This window comes from Vulpes vulpes, chromosome 5 (genome assembly GCF_048418805.1).
Source record: "Vulpes vulpes isolate BD-2025 chromosome 5, VulVul3, whole genome shotgun sequence".
NCBI lineage: Eukaryota > Metazoa > Chordata > Mammalia > Carnivora > Canidae > Vulpes > Vulpes vulpes.
In genome coordinates this window covers 20,357,859-20,382,189 of record NC_132784.1, presented here as the reverse complement: position 1 = coordinate 20,382,189, position 24,331 = coordinate 20,357,859, and the positions used below count along the sequence as shown (strand labels likewise).

At 38.3% G+C, this 24,331-nt stretch overlaps 1 protein-coding gene across 2 annotated transcripts in view; it reads right to left on the bottom strand.

Moving 5' to 3' along the window:
* Nucleotides 1-3,867: 3,867 nt before the first annotated feature.
* The window catches only part of THSD7B (thrombospondin type 1 domain containing 7B), an 861,577-nt gene continuing 841,113 nt past the window's right edge, over nt 3,868-24,331 (bottom strand). For both annotated transcript variants that reach the window (XM_072757643.1, XM_072757642.1), the window contains exons 22-28: nt 22,807-22,966; nt 21,540-21,713; nt 21,345-21,440; nt 18,351-18,433; nt 15,823-16,015; nt 12,230-12,317; nt 3,868-5,052 (exon numbers count right to left, since the gene is read on the bottom strand). In XM_072757643.1, the coding sequence (XP_072613744.1) occupies nt 4,971-5,052; nt 12,230-12,317; nt 15,823-16,015; nt 18,351-18,433; nt 21,345-21,440; nt 21,540-21,713; nt 22,807-22,966 (876 nt within the window). In that variant the 3' untranslated portion in view covers nt 3,868-4,970. The remainder of the gene's footprint in view (nt 5,053-12,229; nt 12,318-15,822; nt 16,016-18,350; nt 18,434-21,344; nt 21,441-21,539; nt 21,714-22,806; nt 22,967-24,331) is intronic.

Here is a 24,331-nt window from a genome sequence, read left to right as displayed (position 1 = left end):
CCCTGGTCACCAGAACCAGGTGTTCCAGTGATATACCTTGTGTGTGTTGCCCGTGCCATCCTTTTGCGGCTGAACAGCAACTGATGGTGGTGTGCTGGGCTTGTTTCCATCATGGCTGACTGAGAAGTCCTCCTGCAAATGCTTTATGTGGTGCCGGCCCTCAGCTAGGCTGTCTGCCATGGTAGGCTGTGACTGCTGTGTGCACCCTCATTGGTAGGAACTGCCCCCTCCCCATCCTGGCTGAGAGGCACAGTTGCAGGTATTATGGGTGTGCTGGTGAGTAGGGTTTGCATATAGCACTGTTAGCTGAGAGGCCTTGCTTCAGCTACTTCAGACTTATTGTTAGGTGAGGCCAACTCTCAGTCCCGCTGTCTGCAATATTTGGATGTTATTGCTGTGAGTGCACTGGTGGGCAGAGCCTTCCCCTGTCTTTGTTGATTCAGCTGCAGCTAGTGCAGGAGCACTCATCTCTAGAGTAGGCATAGCTTTGATGTATCAGTCCCAGCTAGGACTTCCTTCTGGGTGTGGAAGGCCACTTTGGGGAGATACTGGTCTGACCTGAGTCTGCTTGCTGGATATAGTGGGGCAGAAGCCACTTTGGAAGGGCACCTGCTGGAGTCGGTAGATGGGGTGGGGCAGGTCTACATGGGAATGATGTGGTGCGCAAGCAGTGCTGGCAAGACAAATGGAGGGTGTCAGAATAGCCTCCCAAAGCATCTGGCTATCCAGGCTGATGGGGGACAAGAAAAATGATGCCCACCAGCACTTCTATTTCCAGAGAAAGCTCCTGTAGATCCCTGCCCCTCTGGCACATGTCCTAAAATTAGTCAATAAATCTTCATGTAAACGAAGTGCTTTTCAAACTGCTGTTTCTTTGCTGGGTCTCAGACTAAGTAATAAATTGTGCTGGTTCTTTAAGGGCAGAAATTTCGTTTTCTATAGTGCTCTGGCTCTCCCAGAGTCAAGTCCCACTGATTTTCAAAGCCAGACATTATGGGGACTCATTTTCCCAGTGCAGGTTTCCATGGCCAGGGATCCCCAGTGTAGGGCTTGATTCCCCTCACTCTTCTATGCTTATGATATCCCTCTAATTGGTGGGTAGCCATGCTTGGGGTTCCTGAGCACATCTATTCCCTTCCTACCCTTCAATGTATCTTTGTTCTTATCATTTTAGCTGTGGAAGATTTGTTTTGTCCATCTTCAGGTCTTTTTAGAGTGAGGTGCAATATATGTAGTTGTTAATTTGGTGTGTCTGTGGGAGGAGGTGAGCTCAGGATCCTTCTACTCTGCCTCCTTCCTGAGATCTTTCTTGTTTCTTGATGTAGGCATTATCATTATAATATATGCATTATCATGATCGCTATTGGTTTTACAAAACATGTTTACTCTGTACATATATGAGGATTTTCTAGTTTTTTTTTCTTGTAGTTGATTTCTAGTTTTATACCATTGTGTTCAGAAAAGATGCTTGATATAATTTTAGTCTTCTTGAATTTGTTATATTATTTTGTGTGAGAATGTTCCATGTGTGCTTGAGAAAAATGTGTGTTCTGCTGCTTTGGGACAAAATGTCCTGTATATGTCAAGTCCATCTGGCCAAACATGTTAAAGGATAATTTTTCCCTTATTGATTTTAATCTGTCCTTGATGAAAGTGGGGATATAAAGTCCCCTCTTATTGTACTGATATTTCTCTCCTTAGATCTATTAATATTTGCTTTCTCTATTTTAGGTGTTTCTATGTTGGGTACATAAATATTTACAAATTTTATATACTTTTTGTACTGACCCCTTTATCATTATGTAATGATGTTCTTTGTCTCTGGTAACAGTCTGCATTAAAGCCTGTTTTGTGTAATAAGAGTCTAGATATCCCACCTTTTGGTTTCCACTTGCATGCGATATCTTTATCTCTTCATTTTCAGTCTACGTCTGTCCTTAGATCTGAAGTGAGTCTCTTGTAGTACATAGATGGGTCGGTGACTGCTCCAAATGAAAGAACAAGATAAAACTGCAGAAAAAGATGTGATTTATCTGACAAAGTGTTCAAAAGAACACATTCCTATTTCTTCATTTGCCTTGATTCTGTGTTGGTTTCTATCTGTTGGATAAAATAGCCACCTCTACCAGTTTTGAAGGAGTAGGCTTTGCACTGATGAAACTTTTGGATTAACCCGGCTGGTCTGTCAAACTTTTGTGACTGTCCAAGTAACCTATTTAGTTCTTTGTGGCTCTCGGTAGGTGAGGGTCTGTCAAGACCTGTTACTGAACTAAAGGGGAGGACCTCAGCCAACACTTAGGTTCAGGCTCATTAGAAGCTAGACTCTTGGGCAGCAGCTTTTCAACTATGCAAATATACCTCTTATAGGAGATGACTAGGAGATGGGCTCTCCTGTCTGCTCCTTATTCACTGAGCCCTAGGGTAATAGCCAGTTAAGTACTGTTTGTCATTTAATATCTTTTCATTGAATCTATGCACACAATGCCCAGTGGCCACCAGTCAGATGATCAGAAAGCCTCCCTTGGATTACAGCCACAGTCTCCTTTCTAGGAGGTATTAGCCACCTGAATAACTTAGTGGGTGAGCATAAAGATGGTGTCCACCAGCCTTTATGATCTTTGTATCTTAGTAGGCCCCTAGATTTGTATTAAATTAGATACCTGACCCTCAGGTCATAGCTTTTAAGGGATGTAGATAGCCTCTTTCACAGAAAGAATGCTGCCTGTATGCTGTGCCCTGGAGGTTAGCCATTGTAAGTCTGTGTGAATCCTTGAAGAACTATTTCTCAGTTTTCTAGTCTTACAGTTTTGTGGCTAGAAGCACCATCGGCTTTCACAGCTAGATGGTGTATGTGTGTGGGGGATCCACATCTCAGGCACGAGTCTTAAAAGTTGGGAGTGCCAAAAGTGAGGTTCAAACATATGCTGCTGTGGAAGAATCTTGTTGTGTGTTCCCTTCCAACTGTGGGTCACTGCACCATGGGTGGAGCTTACAGTGAGATTGTGTCTCAGCCTGTCCTGTTCTAATGTTTATATTTCCTCATTTGTCTGATGTGTAGTAGTTCTGTTATTTGTGGGTTATATTATATTATGGGTTTATTTCATTGGTAATTGTTCCATAGGAAGCTGTAGATTTGGTTTGTCTCGAGGTGGGGGGGATGAGTTGGTGATCCTCTTACATTGCTATTTTGAACCAAAAAACCCATTTGATATTTATTTTAATGTCTAACTTAAGAGGATAATGATTTCATTATTGTATGGGTCAACAACTGAGGCAGAGATAGTTTGTAATCCTTATGCTGGATCACACATGGGTAAAGGGCATAGCCAAGATTTGATTTATGAAGCAGGATCTCTTGAATTACTATGAAGCCCGTTGATGCTTTCATTTAAGTGAACTAGTAAGAGGCCAATTCCAGGGCTTATTTGCTCAGTCACACTATTGATATAAACCATCCTTTTTTTTTTTTTTCTTTTTAAACAATAGTGCCACTGGACCAAACCAGTTAACAGAAGAAGTCATAGTATAAATGAAAGCATCCTCTTTTCCTCACTGTATCACATTTCTAACATTTCCAACATTTCCATTTTCTTAGGTCATTTACATATCAGTGTTGGCCTTATTTCAGCAGTTTGTTCTAATATTAACTGAGCTTTAAATATCCCTTCAAAGCTACTCTGTAATTGTATTTGGCTCTATTTCATAGTGTAGTTGATAGTGTTGAGAAAGTGCAAAAAGGATCCTTTTCTTTGGCAGTGATTTCAGCTGTCAACCCCTACAAGGGTAACACAGGGAAGCTGTCAGTAAAACAGTTTTTGTCAAAGCAAGGGCAATTCATAAGTGAATAAATCTAGAATAGGCAACATCTCAGTCTCTTGAGCACTTTATTTGTTATAAATACAAGTCAATACCACAAGATGGCACCTTCTTACTCTCAACATCTACGATTACAAACAATTATCTTCATAAAATGGTTTCAGCTTTTTAATGGTTTTAGGTATTATTGAAACCTTATAAAAGCAAGACTTGCTACAAACAGGATTGGTGTTCGATGTATATTAAATGAGGTCAGATAATTAAATTCAAAAAAAGAATTTATAAATATTCAGATAAGAAAATTGAAATTACAAAAGCAGAGTTTGTCATCGTTAAACTGAATTACAAGTGTGGATGGTATAGTACTATATCTACATGGCTAAATTTCTGTTAAAATACAGTTTTAGTAACCAAATAATCTACCTCATTCTCCCTCATTCTCCAATATAACCACCTAACACTCAATACATATTTCATTCAGAAGCCACCTAGCTTTCATCTAAACTAGCATTCATGTCCACTCTTTTTTATTTTTATTTTTTCAATAAACGCAACCCATGAAGTGCCATCATCCCCTGGCTACAAAACAAAATACAATATTTAAAGGTAAAAACTCAGAGAATTTCTGAAATGGTAAACCATTCTCTCTGTGTTCATGAAAATAGGCAATCCAATTTGAAAGTCTTTGAACCAATGTAAACTCTAGAAAACTCAGTGTTGAATTATGGGAAGAATAAAGACTTGCACTAATATAGTGCATAACAAAGCAGTGTCAGGCTCGTCATTTACAGTAAATGCCTTGATTGGACTTTCCTCCAGATTGTCATCATGCTGCTGAAGATAAAGTTTACTGAAGTCTGTGGGAATTCCATCATGTTTTCTTCCATTTCCAAACAGGAAGAGAAGGGTTTTCAGGACCCTTGGGAAAATCAAAAAATTAAACACACCCACAAACAACTTGAAAGCAAAATGGCAGACTTAATAATCCTTGACTCCATGTCCAAATGAAGTTGAGGCAATATTACTTTTGCAGTATTTGTATTCTGCCCAATGTGTCACATCATGAGATTCCTCAAAAAACTGAGAAGTCTGAGAGCTACAAAAGAGAAAGTGGTTAAGGCAGTTGATGTCTACATTTGGATTTCTTTTTCAGGTTACATGTCTAAGTCTCCATCGTAGGCTAAGGTCAGAGGCTTCTGTTGGGGAGGTGTGCTTTGATGTGGTTTTGGCTTCTTGCTGCAAAGGGAAAAAAAATCCTCATATAAAGGTTCACAGATTTCTGCTTCATCTGCCAAAGACAACTGTGAGATACAGAAATTCAAGTAGTTAAGTGGCAAAAGATTGAGCGCTCTGAAACTGTGGGTTTCATTTTTGTGTACTTGCATATATTTTTTTAAATTTTTATTTATTATTTATGTATTATAGTCACAGAGAGAGAGAGAGAGAGGCAGAGACACAGGCAGAGGGAGAAGCAGGCTCCATGCACTGGGAGCCTGACGTGGGATTCGATCCCGGGTCTCCAGGATCGCGCCCTGGGCCAAAGGCAGGCGCCAAACCGCTGCGCCACCCAGGGATCCCTGTACTTGCATATTTTATCCTTATTTTAAGGAGAAGCTATCATTTTTTCCCCCAAAATCCTAGAAAAGGACTTCATGGAAACAATGAACTTGGTAGAGAGCTACTTTTCTCGTTCTTGTTTATACTCAGTAATGAAAGCATCTGCTGTTCACTAATTCCTAAGCTACTGTGACCCCTACATCAGAGATGTTTCACATGAGCAGCTGAAGCAGCCAGATTCCTCTGCCTTACCCTAGTTCTGTTAGTAAGTAAACATGCCTCTGTGCTGGCCTCAAACCTGACATTTAGATGCTATGTCACCAGAGTCTGTCAGGAAACTTTCTCTGATCCTGCACCATGCAGAGTCACTCTCACCTGGCCTGTTTCACCTGAGGTTGACAATTTTGCCAGGACAGAAAGGGCTGCTCCTCCTTCTCACAGAGAAGCTGGAGCTGAGTAACCTTGGCAAATCATACAGTGATAGCCCAGATCTGGGGCAAGACAGCCTGCATTATACTTTGTTTCTTAGTGTGGTTGAAACTCAGTTTGCATTTATGAATGCTTATACTTTGAATTTTGTCACATAGTGCCCCACACCTACCATACTGTCTCTCTTCCTTCTTCAGTGCCTTTGCTTTTCCATGCCTTTAGAGCTCATCTCTTTGGGGTTACCCTTATGAGTAGGGAGTCAACTCTTTCCTTGTCTTCAACTGTATTAATTTTACAGTAGCATCTATTATTAATTAGAAATATACTAAATGCCCTGGCTTGTGTTCAGCATTTTACATAAAATATATTAAAATAGCTCATAAAATATCTCAATTCCAGAACAACCTTGAGAGAGGGGAAGCATTAAGGTCAATACATTTTTTTTTTTTTTTACAGAGAAGGACTAGAGAGATCACTTGCCTTCCCACAAGTCACTGAGTGGCTGAGGCTGAAATTTAAGCACATCTAACACATAAGCCCAGGCCCTTAACCTCTTCAGTCCACTCTCTCTGTATCCATGCCATTAACTTGGCATGTGGTAGAAATATTTTGTCTGTACATGGGAATTTTTAAGCTTTGAGCTTAAATTAGAAACACATTTTAATGTATACAATTCAGTGGCATTTAGTAATGCACAATGTTGTGTAACCATCACCCTATCTTGTTCCAGAACTTTTCAAAGAGAAATTCTGTACCCACAGAAGTGGTAGTCCTATCTCCCCCACCATCAGCCCCTGGCAACCACTTAACTTTCCATCTCTTAGGGATTTGCCTATTCTGGATATTTCATGCAGTCATAATATATGCGGTCTTTGTGTCTGGTTTCTTTTTCTTTATTAAAATGGAGAATTTTGTATTAGGTGAATTTACCACACACACAGAAATACACACAAAGAGATGCTTGATAGAATTAAAATGGGTCTAAGGAGAATCACCTAATTTAAATGTTCAAATTCTAAAACTATCTTCCTTGGTTTGATAATGCAGCAAACTTAAGAAATTAGAAATGGTTTTAAAAATCACTATAGGAAAAGCCACAGGTTCCATCAGTGCTCCTTCTTGGCATCTGTGGGGCAGTGGGTGCTCAATGGGTGAAGAGCTGAGTGCTGGGCACGGGCTGCAAGCAATTACCTTCCAATCAGAGAAGCTGAGGAAAGGCAGAAACCTCCTGTGGGATCCTCAGCCACTAATTTCGTGCTCTAAAAAGGTATTCATTGTATAATTATTAGAATAACATTCAATTTAACTTTATATTAATATATATTTCAGTGGCTCTAGTTCTATTGCTTGGCCTATACTATAGCATAAAGAATGATGGACCCATGGGGATCCCTGGGTGGCTCAGCGGTTTGGTGCCAGGGCACGATCCTGGAGTCCCGGGATCGAGTCCCGCATCGGGCTCATGGCATGGAGCCTGCTTCTCCCTCCTCCTGTGTCTCTGCCTCTCTCTCTCTCTATCATAAATAAATAAATAAATCCTTAAAAAAAAAAAAAAGAATGATGGACCCAGCTTGAAATGAGGTCCAGAGAGTGCTAATTTGCAGCATTTAAAAGTACTAAGAAATCACACAACAGTTTAGGACAATTGGGAAGTGACAGTTTGTGCATTCACTGTGGTGGTGTTTCTGGTGATAGTGGAGGTTGTCCTGATACAAGACAGTTCATCTGAAATGACAATTGGGATCTTCCCCATTCTATAGCTCCTGCCTTTTGGAAGGGATGGGAAGAGAGAGGGAGGAAATGTAGGTGCTTCCAACTAGTTTTTAACAATCCATTCTTAGTATTTGCTAAAGGCTATTGGGCAAAGAGAAATGGAAGAAGAACTGACTCCTGGGGAATGGGGAAAGGGACAGAGAGGGCTGAATCCATATATTGATACTGCCAGGAAGACATCAAAATTTGGCCACCTTGTGTGTTAGGCCTATAAAATTCTGCTCCAAATATTAGAGATATTTTTATGAATAAGTTTCCATGTATGGAATTTTGGAGAAAAAGAGGGGTCCAGATGGGGTGGTCCACATGGGGTTTGCTGGGGATCACTGGGATGAAGGCCTTATTTTATTATGAATCTCTTAGAATTGTGTAATCTCTCAACAGATAGATCCTAATATCCTAACTATAAATAGTTCTCAAATGTTGGCAAACTGAGTAAGGTGGTACATGCTGGGTAGCTGTAGCTTTACAAGGCTTCCTGGCAAGGTAAAAAGATCCCTGAGAGGAGGGGCTGTGTGGCAGGGCTGTCCTTAGTAAATCTAGCAACTAGGAGATCTCCCTTTTTTTCCCTTAAAAATACTTTAAAAATATTTTTTTTTTTTCTCTTCAACTCTGGTATCAGGAAAGGTGCGACCACCTCACACTAAATCAGGACCTGCAGATGCCTGCCTCATAGGCCACCACCACTCATCCTGTACCCAAGGTAGATCTCTAATCCATCACATTATTCTTGCCTGTCGAACTGAGGTGTTGCCTCATAACTCTTCCTAATGGAGCACTCGTGACAGCCACCACCACTTTCGGGGTTGGCACAGGGATAAAGCTATTACACAACAGTGGCTGTACAGAGATCACTGCATGACACACATTTAAAGTGACCTCTTCCATGATCAGTTGCATTTTAGCAAAGGATGAACGTGTGAAGCTGGGAAAGCAAATTGATTATCAACTGATGGGCAAACTCTTGGCACTTAATAGCACCACTGAATTCAAGCCCTAAGGACTCATCCCCAGGGCAGTAGAGAATAAATAGCTTGATGAAAGCCTGAAATGGTCTTCGGGTTAGGTAGCCACTCATGAGGGCAGAGCCCCTAGAAGTGGGGACACTACTCAAACCTGGGCCCAACGAGGGCCCATTTGCTGAGTTGTATTGGGCAGTGCAGAATAGATGTGCTGTAGTTATCTGGAACAATTTTCTGGCACTATGTCTAGATTAAGCTTACCCAGTGCTTGTCTTCACTAAATTGCCTCATGGATCTTTACTGCCAGGGGAGCAGGGGCATCAATAATATTTCAAAAACTCTGAACACTAATGGTAGATGTACAAAGCGTTGTATCTGAACGAAGTAGTCCTTAAGAAGGCTATTTTTCTATATTTTCTCAAAAGCATTTCTAAGTTTTATTATAAATTGCCTTCATCTAAAGTATACACTTAAGGCCTAGAATATTATAGTAGTTCTCTTAGCCTAAGTCTTTTATTTTGGGGAGAAAATATAAAATCTCAAAGACTGTCATCTTCTAACTCCTCTGCAAGCTATTTAATAGAAGTAAATGCCATGAAAGTATCTATTTGGACTCTTTAGGTAACTCATAAGTAACAGTAAATGGTATGTGTTTTGATATCAATAGGTCTGTTCCCAGGTCTATAGCTTACTTGGGAAACAAGGAGCTTCTAAAAAATATGAAAGCTATTGATGGCACATTGAATCTAAAAAGTTTTTAGGATTATTCAAGAGAAAGAAATTACAGACTAGGAAGACCAGTGGAAAGAGAAACCTTCTGGGCCTAGGCAAACCTAGAGGTGATTTTACCAGGCTGATGACCTCAGAGAAGTTATTGAACTTTTCCGGGGATCACTTAGCTCTCTTTAAAATAGGTATAACAGTAAAAACTCAATAGATTATTGTGAGGATGGGAAAGGCAACCTATGTATAATATTTATTTATCCACTATTCTACTTTGGGTGGTAGAGGCAGAAGATATTTATAGAAATTATTATAATCACAGCCTTGAGTAAATGCCAGAGAGGAGGAATGGCCAAGTTATTCTAGGCTGTTTGATGAGAAAATGCTAGCATTTGAGTTTTACTGGGAAGAACCAATAGAGTGTCAATATCTAATGATGAAAAACCATTCTAGATGAATGGGATAGGAGGAGGAAACCCTGGAAACAGAAGTCTCCTTGCAAAATTAGAAGGTAACACTATAAGTACCCTAATATAAGGTTCTTGCAAAAAATTATCCTCCAGAAAGAGGTGGAAGCCTTATATTCAATACTTATAACTTTTTCATATAATGAAGAGTTTATAATATAAAGAAGTGCATAATAGACATCAAAACTACACATGCACAGTACAAATAAAATGATGAACTTCTCTAATGCATGTGAATGGGTATGTGGGGTCTTGGGATAAAACTTCTGAAACAGCAACACAAATAGATTAAAAGTGCTGTATCTCAACAACTTGGATAGAAATGAAGATGGTAAACTTGAAAACCTGAAACCTGTGGAAAGGAGTGATCTGAAAGATGGATACAAACTTTGTTATGAAATATGATAGTAGAGAAAATGAGTATATTATAATGAACTAAAATAATAGAGGATTGATGGGATTGTAGAACTAAGCACATAGGTTAAACATTCCAGTAGGAAATTTACCATTTTATCAAAATAGTTTAGTTTTTAAAGGAAATATTTTTTTTAATGTCTTTAATGAGAAAAATCTATCTGGGCTTACACAACACACCAGACAGACTGTCCAAGGCATATGGAGATAGAAGATGAAATTGCAAGGATTGTTCAGGCTTAAATTATAGAAGACTTTAATTGGCTGGCTAGGCAGCCAAAACATGACTTTCATTTTGCTGTCAAAGGAAGCCCCTGATGGTATCTGTGTAGGAGAGGGGCTGATTATAAATTTTAGGAAGACTATTTGGCTGTAGATAGCAGAAAAGAGCATTTGTTTTGAGTCCCAATATGTAGCCATTGTGCTACTCCCAAAAGGAGATGACTAAATCCAAGCACTGAAGATGAAAAAATAGATGTGAGAAATACTGTACATCAATATTTATGTAATTTGGTCACTAAAAAGTAAGGGAAAATTGCATTGATCTTTTAAAAATTCTCTAGAAAATTGTTTCCAGAATTCAGTGATGTACCTAATTAATCCCTAGAGTTTAGAGTCATTCAGAAAGGGCCTCAATAAATATTTATCGTTGAAGGATAGAGAAATGTAGAAAGGCAAATTTAATGACTTTTACTATTAATTACTATGTCCCCAATTCCAAATCCTATGGTTCCCTCTTCCCTAGAATACCTAAGAGATTAAACATTAATTAACAACTAGAATCCCTCCAAGCTTTTACAGAACAAACTATCTGATTCCCTTACACTGTGTTGGGCCATTACTTTCAGAGATGTTTCTGTCAAATCTTCATGTCTTTTGTTGCAATATAAGATATTTTCCTCCTTTTCTAATCTTTTCTAGTGATGAATAGACCCTATCACTGTAAACCTCATATAAGGCTTTCAACTTCACATTTGTTCATTAGGACAGGATCTAGGAATATACACAAAATATATCAACTGAGACATAAAAATTGGTTAAATCATTTGATTATAGGGTGAAGGACTACCTGAAGGTGTTACTTTTTACTACAGCACTATGGAAAAATTAGTTGGGTAGAAATTCAATTTCTAGCACTATAGGTGGCAGAAAGAATTAAAGTCATCTTATTTTCACTGATCCAGAGCAAAGATTTAAAAACCTGTGTGACCTTGGAAACATAATTTGAGGCTAAATATGACTCAAATATGAATATTTGAGGCTACATTTGAATCAAGATTAAAACTTGGGTAAAAACTCTCAAGGAAATACTTTAATAGATTATAAGGATCTCAATCTGGAGAAAAAAGCAAAGTAACACTTTGATCTCATGAAAATTTTTTTTTAAAAAGAAGGACCCTTTAGAAATTTTGCTTGGGAAGCTAAATAAAATATACTCAACACACTTGAAAACATTCAAACGTATTTACTTCTGTCTGGCTTCAATAGCAGCTCATACAGTAAACTGATAATCATTTTCTGAGAATGATAAAAATTTCAGGCACAAGCCACTTACAAAATGGGGGTCTTGGAATTGACAGAAAATTTTCTTTCAAATCTGGTCAATGTGGATGAACACCTGGCTCCACTACTTAAAATGTACTAAACAGGTTGTTTGAACCCACTGGTCAAGATAGGTCAATTTAAGAATTAGAATGATCTAAAGTAATAGCTCTTAGCCTTAGCTGCATTTAAGGATTACCTGGAGCGCTTTTAAACATCTGGATGACCTGGCCACAGGCAAGACTAAGTAAATCAGAATCACTAGGGCTGGGGCCCAAGTATCAGTCCCCAGCAGGTACTAAGAGATGCTAAGGTGCAGTCAAGGCTGAAAAATAATTTATCTCTTATATCTTCTGATATTATATGAAAACTACATAAAAGAAAGTTATGTCAAATGATGACACTAAAGATAAATTATTTCAACTATTCTGTTGATAATTATTTGTGGGTTAAGAGTCTAGTTATAATGGCCAATGACACTTTAGTATAATATGTCACTTATCTTTAAGAATATGGAATACAAGCGTTTTGCTTGTCAGTACTTACCAAAGAAGGTAGGAAGTAAATACTAGGAAAATCATTATAAGAAAACCTCCACCTGAAACGCCATAAACCCAAATTTTTACTCGGCCATCTGTTTAAAAATAGAGATTAAATAACAAGTTTAGCATACAAAAGTCTTCTCATCTGAGTTTAATATTTATCATCTGAATTCTGAGACTGGCATAAATCACAATCAGTGAAACTACTCATATGTGACAGCTAGAAAATGTCCAACAAAGGTGAAAATGTAAAATGTAAGTCTATCAAATTTTTCAAATGGGAAGCACACAACAATAATCATTACTTCATAAAATCTAACATTTGTCAGGCTTTTTAAATATGTTTTTATGTGTGTATAGTCTTATATATTTAATACAAAAGTATTGCAATACATTTGGCAACACCGAGAGAACCAAAAAATTAAGAGGTAATCCTGTATGTAAACAAAATTGTTACATCACCACTTTTGGTGATTTTGCTTCCTGAAATGATGTTGAATGAACAAAATCTATATGCCCAAATATGGTAATAAAGTCACCAAATTATGTCAAATTGTAACCACACACGTAAAGTAGACATTTCTTTTTAAATTTTTTATTTATTTATGATAGGCAGAGGGAGAAGCAGGCTCCATGCACCGGGAGCCCGACGTGGGATTCGATCCCGGGTCTCCAGGATCGTGCCCTGGGCCAAAGGCAGGCGCCAAACCGCTGCGCCACCCAGAGATCCCTAAAGTAGACATTTTTGATGTCCCATCTGCCAGAATTAAGAAAAATAAAACCAAATAAGTCTGATCTATTTATGTGAGCACAGTTAACTGGACTGAGAAGACAATGCCTTAGCATCCCAAAGGAACTGCATTCCTTTCTGAAGCACAGATACACACAGAAGATTCATTAGACTACATGAATATAATTAACTGCAGGTCCAAAAAACCATATCAGCATCATATTTGAAAGGCATATGTGTGATGAACAACTATCAAAGTGTATTGTAAGCAACACTTGTTTGGAATAAAATCACAATTACATTCAATTATATTGTCGCTACCCATTACAGTTTTTGTTTACAGGACACTTTAAAGCCTCAGTCAGGTTTTAGAATGAGGTTTCAAGGTTAGTAATGATACTTTTCTATGGTCATAAAACTTTTAACAAAGCTTTGATTCTGACCTCTTTGAAACACTAATGATGAAATCCCCTCTTCTGAGTTTTTTTACACTTGAAAAAAAAAATCTTCCCTGAGTGAGAAAACACCTTTCATCTTTTCACTCCTAAATCTCACAGACCTGAAGTACTTGGAGGATTCAGTACTTTTAAATCCCAAGAGCAGAGGTATGTGGTCCATGTTACTTAAAAAAGAATATAACTTTTTATAATAACATAATGGATAGGATCAAACTTCAAAGTATTAAAAGATGTGTAGTGAAAAATAAGTCACCCTGATACCCTCTCTCAATTCCCGAGCCAAGAGCTATCACTGTTACCAGTTTCCTTGTGAAGCATTTTAGCTCCCTTTGTATATGCAAACATATGAGTACATGCATACAAATACATAACACCTTTTTTTTTTTAAAGAAATGCAAATGGCATATATTTTGATTTGTACTTTTTTTTAAAGCAATTTTCCATGCTAGGTCACAAGGCAGGTCTCATTCTTTTTAATAGGAGACATTGTATAATTGTATCATATTTTCTTTTTCCTTATTCTGCTTATACATAAGTATCAATGTTTTCCTCATGAGGAGAATATAAATTGGAGCAAACTCTAGAGAGACATTTAGGCAATATGTATCATATTTTGTAAAATTTCTTTTCTAAGAACTCATCATACAAATATATATGTGCACAAAATGATATTCATAATTCATTTACATTCTCATGAGGAAAACATACATATACATATTCATATGCATACAGTTACATATACTAAAAAATATATATATAATATATAGTTACATGCATATCACTATTGAGGTTTTAATTAGCCACCCAAAGGCTAAGGACCTCATTTAGGGAATTGAGCAATCCTTTCTCTAGAACCTCACCCTAATTCTCTTCTGGAACTGGAGTCTGCAGGCAGTGGGTGAGCCTGGCTACATTTCAGATCACACTTCCTTCAGATTTAAAGCTACTGCTAATTTAATCACAAAATGAATGAAATGATTTTAAAATCTATGGCATACCCAAATATATACAGTGGAGTCAGAAATGCATAAGATACCGTAATCATTCTGAAAAGTTGGATGAGGAGCATACATCTGGTTTCTCCTACTAGATCTAGTGTCTTTTGAGTCCCAGGCTCTGGTTTTTGGTTCATTGAAGTACATCATTAAGGCACTTTTGATTTGTAGAGGCCTGAGGTCTGGGAGGAAATTTCCAGGGTATTTTTTGCCTGAGCTCTGTCTGCCTTTTTCCTCTCCATGCCCTGTTAGGCCACTTTGCTTAGTTATTAGTAGAATTTTGTTTCCTGGAAAAGGTACTTCTGATTAGCACCAAGCATCTTGTTTTTATTTTCTGCATACTTTACAAGGGGGAAAACTGAGATAAATACTATGAAAGAGCTGAATGGCCCACCTTTTGGATCTTCCTATTAGTGGTGGTAGGACCTTGGTCAAATTCATTTTCTCTGTTTCAGACTCCTAATCTCAAAAATGGCAATGATAGCATCTCATTAGGTTTTTGCAACCTAATGAGATCATTCATGCAATGTAACCAGCACAGAAGGACAGGGTACACAGAAAGCATCTAACAAATTTCATTTCTATCTTTAATAACCATCATTTCCTGGGACACCTGAGTGGCTCAGTGGTTGAGCGTATGCCTTCCGCTCAGGGCATGGTCCCGGGGTTCCAGGATTGAGTCCCGTGTTGGGTTCCCCACAGGGAGTCTGCTTCTCCCTCTGTCTATGTCTATATCTCTGCCTCTGTCTTTTTCTGTGTCTCTCATGAATAAATAAATAAAATCTTAAAAAAAAAATAACCACCAATTTCTGAGCCCTGTACGCCCAGCACTGTTAAAACTCACAAAAGTTCTGCAAGGAAGGTGACTTTGGACAGGTTTCCTCACTATGAAGTCAATCGAGAGGTGAAAGCGTTACACTCAATCACAAAACAGGTACATTCTGAGCCGTGGTGCCAAGGTCTGTCTCTGAGATTAAGGCTTTTTACAGTTCCAACAGCATTTTTCAAACCACATAGGGTCCCTAGACATTTCCTAAGGTTATCTGCAGGTTCTTGATCTATTCCAACTTTTGCTCTTAATTTCAATTCTATATACACATTTGCAGAGGTAATTTACAATGAAAAGATAATTTTAAAAGTTACTATTTGGGGACTTAATTCCATATCTCAGACTGGGGGTAAGAGAGACTCATCTTCATTTATCTTCACCCAACCATGGGAACATTTTACATTTAAAGGGACTACCTCTTTTTGACACGCAAATCTGGGAAACCTTGAATTGGACCACATTACCTCTTCTGTCTCACCTCTTTTTCTTCTTCCCTCCATTTTTTCTGTCATAAGTAGTGGTGACAATGTGAACCCCAATGCCCCATGAGAAAACGTGTATGTCTTACTCTTAACTGAAATGTACCTGGATCAAGGGGTTGAAGTGACCATCCTTTGAAAATGTCATGTATCTTTGAATTCACAGGTCTGTTTTTCCCCGCAAGGTTCTTCGCATCAGCTTTTTTATCATCTGAGCCGGGTACTTTCATGCAGTAATCCAGGAAACCATTTGATCTCATGATCTCTATATAGCCCTTCTCACAGCCACAGACTCCACCCTACAGAATACAAAATAGTTTCATGGTTACACAGTGGTGAAAAAGAACAATTTAAAAGCTGGAATCATTTAATACATGTGCGATGTGTTATGGCAATTTGGGGTTTTTCAGTAACAGAGTTGCCAGAGATGAAAAACCAAGCAGTTCATTTTTCCAAATTCCTAAGTCAACCCTTTGTTTTTAAAATATTTTATTTAATTATTCGTGAGAGAGACATAGAGAGAGGGGCAGAGACATAGGCAGAGGGAGAAGCAGGTTCCCTGCGGGGAGCCCAATGCAGGACTCAAGCCTAGGACCCCTGGATCATGACCTGAGTCAAAGGCAGACGCTCAACCACTGAGCCACCCCTTAAAGACATCATCAGATTTCTCTACAGGTTGACAATTCTTACAGCTTGCAAGTAAGAAATCACGATTCTTTGTCAACGGAGGGCATTAACTCCATTCTTTTTCTCTAGTACAGAGATGTTTAAGATATTTAATCAAATTATCCTCCATTCTCCCCACAACTCTTTCAGATTCCTGCCCACTCATTCGAACCTGCTGCCCTTGATGCTGAGAAGTAAAGCAACAGGGATTATGTATGTAGTGCCTCTGGGCTTTGTGCTCTTTGATGTCTGTTACTGTGCCAGCTGCTGAATGCTGCTTACCACCTTCTACCACTGATCACTAACTAGTCTGAACTACCTCTCTGCTTGCAGGCTTGGTTTTGCACTCAAGGAAGGCAGCCTAAGTGGAGAAAAAACAGACTTCACCCAAGGCACTTGTCCCATATCCTTCCTTGTAGTAACCTGAGTGTCACATTACATCCAAGTTGGCATTATGACAATGTGTCCTTCATGCTTGTCTGTGAATTCCTGGTCATTTTCATTGTACAATAAACCTCTCCAAGATGCTGGCTATGGTGAGTTACAGCAAGGATTTCTTTCTGCCTTTAGAAGTGAAACAAAATAATTGCTCTTCCATCCTCCAGCAAATATGAAGACAACAGAGAAGAACAGAACATAAAAGTTAAGCATGAAATTATGACTCTGTATGACTTTGCTGTTGTAGTGCCTTACCTAAAACTATTTGGCATTTTTTAAACAGGCCCATCTGTTCACCCACTCAAGTTTGGGTGAGTCTAAGGAACTATGTATTTGGGTCACTGATTGTTAACTGAACACATGATTTTAAGGAGCAGTAAATAGTAAGTATTAGATACTAAATAGATACTAAAACTAAAGACTAAAAACTAAAACCTCAGTATTCTACAAAAGGAAAAGGTCAGAAAACTAGGATAAAATAATTAGTAATTGCCCATTGTTTAGCAAATAGGCAGCATTCCTATAATAGTGACATTACAGCATTTCATTTAAGGATATTGCATGGTGTTCAATAGAGTGCTAATTAAGACAATTAAGATCATCTCTTGTCTAAGGGAAAAGCTATAACCAATCAGGTGTGCCAAAGGTTCAAGGCAAACGCTATTTATGTTTTATTAAAGAGGGTATCTGGACAAGGGGTGGAAAGCTATGACTTCTATTTTGCAAATCTGATTAGTATATGAAGTTTTGCTGACCTCTTTTCTCCTCTATAAGCTTAGGCATTAGTTTTTCTGTGGTAAAGATTTAACCCACCTTGAAGTGAAAAAAGCCATAAACTAGGACTGAATACTTAAATTATTTTTAACCAGCTCATTTTTAGAAAGAGCACATAAGAAGAAGAAACTTGTTTCTTTAAGGAACATGACATAACTTTTATATGCACTGCTCACTATGAGTGCCATTGATTAGAACACATTGCACATCCTGCATTAATTCCTGAACAGTCATAAATGGGAGTTAAGAGAGAAGAACAGAGATAAAGAGCTCTGCTTTAAGAAAATGTGTGCACATGAGCATAATACTTTTTCTCCATAGCCGAATATTTAACTTATTTAAAATGAACTAAAAATTTACTTGTACCATAGTCATCAAGTGTAATCAATTTTATTCAATATTAGCAAATATGAACATTTATAATATCTTTCTAAATAGATTGACTAGATGGAAGGCTAAGAATGAAAGAATAAATCAACTGAGAACATTTATTGATAATCAGAGCTAGTATGAATTAGCTATCTATAGGCAGATTTGGTTATAGATGGAGATATATAGAAAAAGACTGTTTTACTTAAGACCCGGCCCTATTAAAAAAAAAAAAAAAATCCTTAGTAGCTGTGATTATTCCTGCAAAGTCCTCTAGATGGTACCGTGAGTACATGGAACTGTTGTTGGGGCTGTAGCCTACTAGAAAACACACAACATATGCAGAAGACGGCAATTAACTGTAGAAGGCTCTAGCACAGGACTCACCTGTGTACAGTAGGAAAAAGGTTTTCTGCAGGCTGGATTACACTGGCGAATAGCAGCAGGACGTGCCTGAGGGGAGCAGCCTCCTACAAAAACCAAACCAAAACAAAAAAATAACACAAAAACCCACCATCATCATTTGTGGACTTTTCTATGATAAACATTATATTTTTTTTTTCCTCTCAGGCACTGGCCACTCTGTAACAGTAATATTTTTTATATGTATTTGCCTATACATGGTCCAGCTTTATTTTATTGATTACTCTAGGAAGAATTGTTCAAGATGAAAGGCTCTGCTAACAAGATGTTTGCAGTAATTTTTATACCTGCTTATTGGCAATGTCATTCTATCATATGGCTCTGCTTGAGGGCAACATCTGTGTGCTGGGCCAAGATCAGGAAAAGAATGGATGAAATTTCAGTTTAAGTTCAGGAGCAGAAAATATATCTGCTTGAAGACTCATTCTATGTGTAGTTTTTTCCAGTGCCTGAATACCCCAAGTAGGCAATAAGCCAATTGTCAACAACCAAATGCTAAAAGAATGCCACAATAGATTCATGGACCACACCAGCCAAGTCTTTGGTAACATTTTAAAATGTATCGCAACCAGAATACACACACACACAGAGTCACGTATAGAGCTTCACACATTTTTAAAAGTAAATGTATAAGCTGCAGGAGAAGCAGTCATACATCTAATACAGTACTTGCAGGTATGCAAGATTTTTGAGTAAATGGATGGACTAAGGTGTCTATAATCTGAAAGTCATTTACATATTAGTCATGACTTTCTGGATTCAAAGTACTAGCCTAAGAAGATGATGTATTATTTGAGGGCAGGATTTAAAGTATTTGAATACTGGTTTCATTTCTAGATTCTAGCTTTTGTCTTAATACAATTGTCACCCAGTTATAGTTTATGACTTGTAGCTAGCAAAAAGCTTTGGGTTAAGATTGTAGAGGAAACATCTATGTTTTGCCTGAGAATGAAACAGCTAAATTCCTACTGTTACTGGAAGAATAAGAAAATAATCCCCAGAGGGGGAAAACAAAACAAAACAAAACAAGCCTACAATCGAGAACTATATCTATGTGTGAAATGGATAATTTGGACATTAGCGGCAATAACCACATGGTCTTGGTGCTACCAGTAACTGCTTGGGGGGGGGGGGCGGTTGTTTCCACTCTTTTAACCAGTGTTCTCCAAAGAACAGTGCCTGTACCCCTGGGGATAGAATCTCTAGAGGATTGGTTAGAAAATACTAGAGTTTTTATAGTTCATACAGTAGTTTGTTTAAATTTAAAAATGAAATTAAGCTGTAATACTTAGCAGCTGATAGTAATAACCTGAGCTCATCATTAGATGGCCCGGTTATACACTGTGCACCAAGTACTCTGCAGAGACTTTGACAGTGTAACCCTCACCAGCCAAAGCTCAGCATGATGTGGAGGATGCTGCTTTTGGTATTCCTGATTAAATAGATTTACAGTGTATTTAGTTTCAACCATAACTTACAGAATGGACAAGCAGCTTAAAATAAATTACCGTATGGATAAACTATGGGTTAGAGGGAATACAATAATGCAAATATAGGCAAACTAGACAAAGGCGGAGCTGACAATTCTTCAATTCCCACAGAAGAATAGAAATTCTCTCACTGATACAATAAGCTTTGTCAGCTGCAGTAGCAGTAAAACAATATTTTTCTGAGAAGGCATTAACAAACTTTAAAATTGAGATCATTTGTACTATCAAATTGTAGCCACTGTCATAAGTGAGGAAACCTTTGCTCAGTCTGTTTAGATATTAAATAGTGACAACTAGAAAAATATCCAAAATCAAGCTTCCAGTGCATGATGCAAACATCTATAACTTACAGAAAAGAAGTTCTGCACTATTAATGAATATATTTTATTATATCTTTATCCATCCTTTCAATTCAACTTTGTACGTGTTTTATAATACGATACTGGAGCATAATAGTGCAAGAAGAGGATATGTTGAGATAGGTCGTCAAAAACTTTTTACTGAGAAGGTACACGATTTAAAACTTTAGAGACTGTTGCTTTAAACTGTCATGTCTCTTTTTCAGCCATTGTCTCAGAACACGGTATTTAAGGAAATTTTACTATGTAAGTTGTTTTATTTTTTATTTTTTTTTATTTTTTAATTTTTTATTTATTTATGATAGTCACAGAGAGAGAGAGAGAGGCAGAGACACAGGCGGAGGGAGAAGCAGGCTCCATGCACTGGGAGCCCGATGTGGGATTTGATCCCGGGTCTCCAGGATCGCGCCCTGGGCCAAAGGCAGGCGCCAAACCGCTGTGCCACCCAGGGATCCCTGTAAGTTGTTTTATATATTATGGGTCTTTGGATCAAACTGTTTGCTTTCTAAGATGCAAAGGTCTATTACTCAGCCATAAGAATGAAGTCTTGCCATTTACAACAACATGGATGGACCTGGAGGGTATTATGCTAAGTGAGATAAGCAAGACAGAAAAAGACAAATACCATATGATTTCACTTATATGTAGAATCTAAAAAACAGAATAAGCAAACACAACAAAAAAAGAAAGAACCAGACTTACAGATACAGAGAACAAACTGGTGGTTGCCAAAGGTAGGGGTGGGGGGTGGGTTGGGTGAAATGGGTGAAGAGGATTAAAAGGCACAAATTTCTAGTTATAAAATAAGTCACAGGGAAGAAAAATGCAGCATAGGGAATAGAGTCTGCAATACACTCATCATGGTGGGCATCTTGTATATAATTTTTGGATCACTATGTTGTACACCTAAATCTAATTTAATGTTATATGCCAAGTATACTTTAATTAAAAATTTAAAACAAAATAAGATCCAATGACAATTTGCTATGAAGATCATCTAAGTCCACCTGCCCAGTCTTTTGCTTATAATTTGTAAGCTAATTCTTCTCACAAACAGCAACACTCAGAGATCTTTTTGAAGTGCCCACACAAATCTTAGGCAGGAATACCTGTGACATTAATGCCATCTGAACGTTGGCACCATACAGTTCGTTCATTATTGTTCCAAAGACTTGCTTTCCATGTGTAGTGATAACATTTGCCTCCTGCAAGTAAATACGATAACAGCGGTTCTATTATACCTCACATAAAAACAGATAAGCATTGATCAATCAAGGCTGAGAACTGAAAAGTGCTCTTGGTACCTGTACAAGGGCGTGTTTCTAGAACCTGCTGGGGGCAGCTGTCTTGGTTCTCAAAAGACTGAACTATAAATGTCCTTGACCTAGATTGGCGGCCCATTGTCTCAAAGCTTCTTCCATTGATGCAGGTTAATTCGCATGTGCTCCACTCAGACCATTCCGTCAAATGGCAGTCTCCTAGATGATGGTGCGGGACAGGGCAAGGAAAATAATGTGAAAACTAGCACCTGAAAACATTTACGTGGACAGGGTTCACAGTGAGATTTGTGGTGATGGCACAGTGATGTAGGTTGGTTGTAGGCACTATACATTCTACCTTGACCAATTTTCTACTTAGAATATACTAAGAATGATATATTTTTTTTTATTTAATCTAGTTCAGCAAGAAAGTATCAAAAGCTAGACTGCCATTACTTCAAATCATGATAGTCTTGTCTAGAGGACACCATAAGTAGAAGTAGAAATGCAAATTTAATATAGTAAGCTAATATAGTAAGCTTTTCAAAAGGGAGATACAAAAATGATAGCAACTCAGTTTTCAAAGAGCCACATAATAGCCGTCATAAAGTAGACGTTCACTGAAAGCATGTAACAGGAAGAAACTGGTCTCTGAAGTGGAATATCCTTGAGGCTAAATGATGTTTAATATTCTAAACATACATAATTGTGTGCGTGTGTATACATATATATGTGTGTGTACATATGTATGTGTTTACACACATGTGGATATATTCAGCCACTTTAAACTTAGGCCATACAAGGTAGGTTGGTTATTAGGATTAAAATCACTCATGCACTTTCTGTAATTAATAATGACTTTCACGATTACAGAAGGCTTTCATGAACCTACAATCTTACTTGCTCCCACCACACCATCATTCAGGGATTCATCAACTCAAGGATCCAGTCAACATTTTTTGAGTACTGGCCAGTGTACTAGATGTGGTCAGGTTGGGCATTGCTAACACATTTTCCAGACAGAGCAACTACTGGTCCAAGGCACTAGACTCTAGGTCCCTGATAAAACACCAGTGATGTGGCAAAATTTCTACTTCATTCTTAAATTTCCAAATCCAGTGCTTTTTTGCCTCTCACCTACTTTACCTGCATTGAAGCCGTAGAGATCTCCCAAAGTGATAACTTTATTGCATTTTTAATTTTGATTAATGCAAAATTTCAGTTTTGATGAGCGCTTCTCCAGAAAAATAAAATAGAAAATGAATTTAAAAATCACCAGGGAAGTCCCTCCCCATCACTGCAAACTGCATACCTGGGCAAGGCACAGAACATGGCTGTTTCAGGATGCTGTCTTGAAAGGGCATTTCTCCACACAGTGCATCATCTACACTTATAGCCAAGTCAGAGATTGAACCATTGTGGACCACACAGGACAGGCTGCGGATCTGGAATCCTTCCCCACAGTCTCCACCCTATCAAAGGAAAGGATGCTGTCAGAATTACCCAAACAGTTAGCATCTTCCATTTTTTGCTCCTACCACCTCTTGCTCAAGAAAATCAGCAGTTTCCTCCTCTTGGGAATTATCTTTTGATTGTTGACAATAAAGCATCACTGAGCAATTCTCCTAGAGCTGATAGAGAAGCTGAAGTAGAAATGCAAATTTATTCCATGGAATTTATGAACTCAGAACATGACGATTCATTTTGGAACTCAGCCAGGATCGACTGAAAAAGAGCAAACAATACAAAATTTGTCTAGGTATATGTATTAAAATGGCCTAATCCATAATCACTCCCCAAGAGAGCATGTATGGCCGGGGGGCATACATTTCTTTCTTTGCTGTTTTTTTTTTTTTGCAGGGAATTCAGTACTTTCTCATATGGTTTAGATGGGGTTTCTAATAAAACACTGATTTCTTTCCTGCCACAAGAAGTTGTTTTCCCAGCATGCCTCCTGTGTTGAATAATGTTCTTTGAAGGTACTTAATACAAATCCCACTCAGATTTTTCTGGGCAATTAGAAAAAAATTGTGCAGTGTCTCACAGAAACAGAAACTTCGAACAGGAAAGCTCTTAGTGGTTATCTGACCTAACCATCTGCCTGATGAAAGGTTTCCTATTATAACATTTTTGGCAGATACTCATGAGTATTTTCTCCTCAGTTTTTGTCAGGTGCTCATACATCAAAACGAAGACCACTGGATATTTGGATAGCTTTAGAGAGTAGCTCTGTTTTTCCATAAATACCTTAGAAAACAGAGCCAAAGGCAGAGCTTCTCTGCTAAGGAAGTAAAATCCTAGGATGACAAGAGTCGGGGTAAAGAACTATAGCAGGAATGGAGGAAAAGCAGATACAAGCTAGTGTGTCACCAAGCTGGCCTCAACTTTACAAACAAGCACAGCTGGTTTCTTGGTCACCCATATCTTCCACGCAGGCCATGTTGTAATACCATGTCCCAGTACCATCTGTGATGGGGGAGGGAGGAAATCCCAGGCAATGCCCTTAAACTCCTGGGGAGTGTTACTAAGAATTTCTCACTAAGTGCAGAAGTCAGTGGAGGAGCTAGAGTTTTCATGACTACTGCTCATACAGTGGGAGAGGGGAGAGAGAAGGAGCTCGAGCGAGCTCCCATCTCTGCACTTGTGCTGCTGCAGTCAGGGATGTCATGTGCTATCATCGATGAATTCATTATTAGGTGTTAGTCTGGTAACTATGCCCTGCACTGAGAAACTCGGTTTAATGTTCTTTTTATGCTATTCCCCTTGCTGGGGCTGAAAACTGCTTTCCTGAGGCTTTGGAGCTGCTGTGGCCTTTAGAGTGGCAGGAGCAAAGGAAG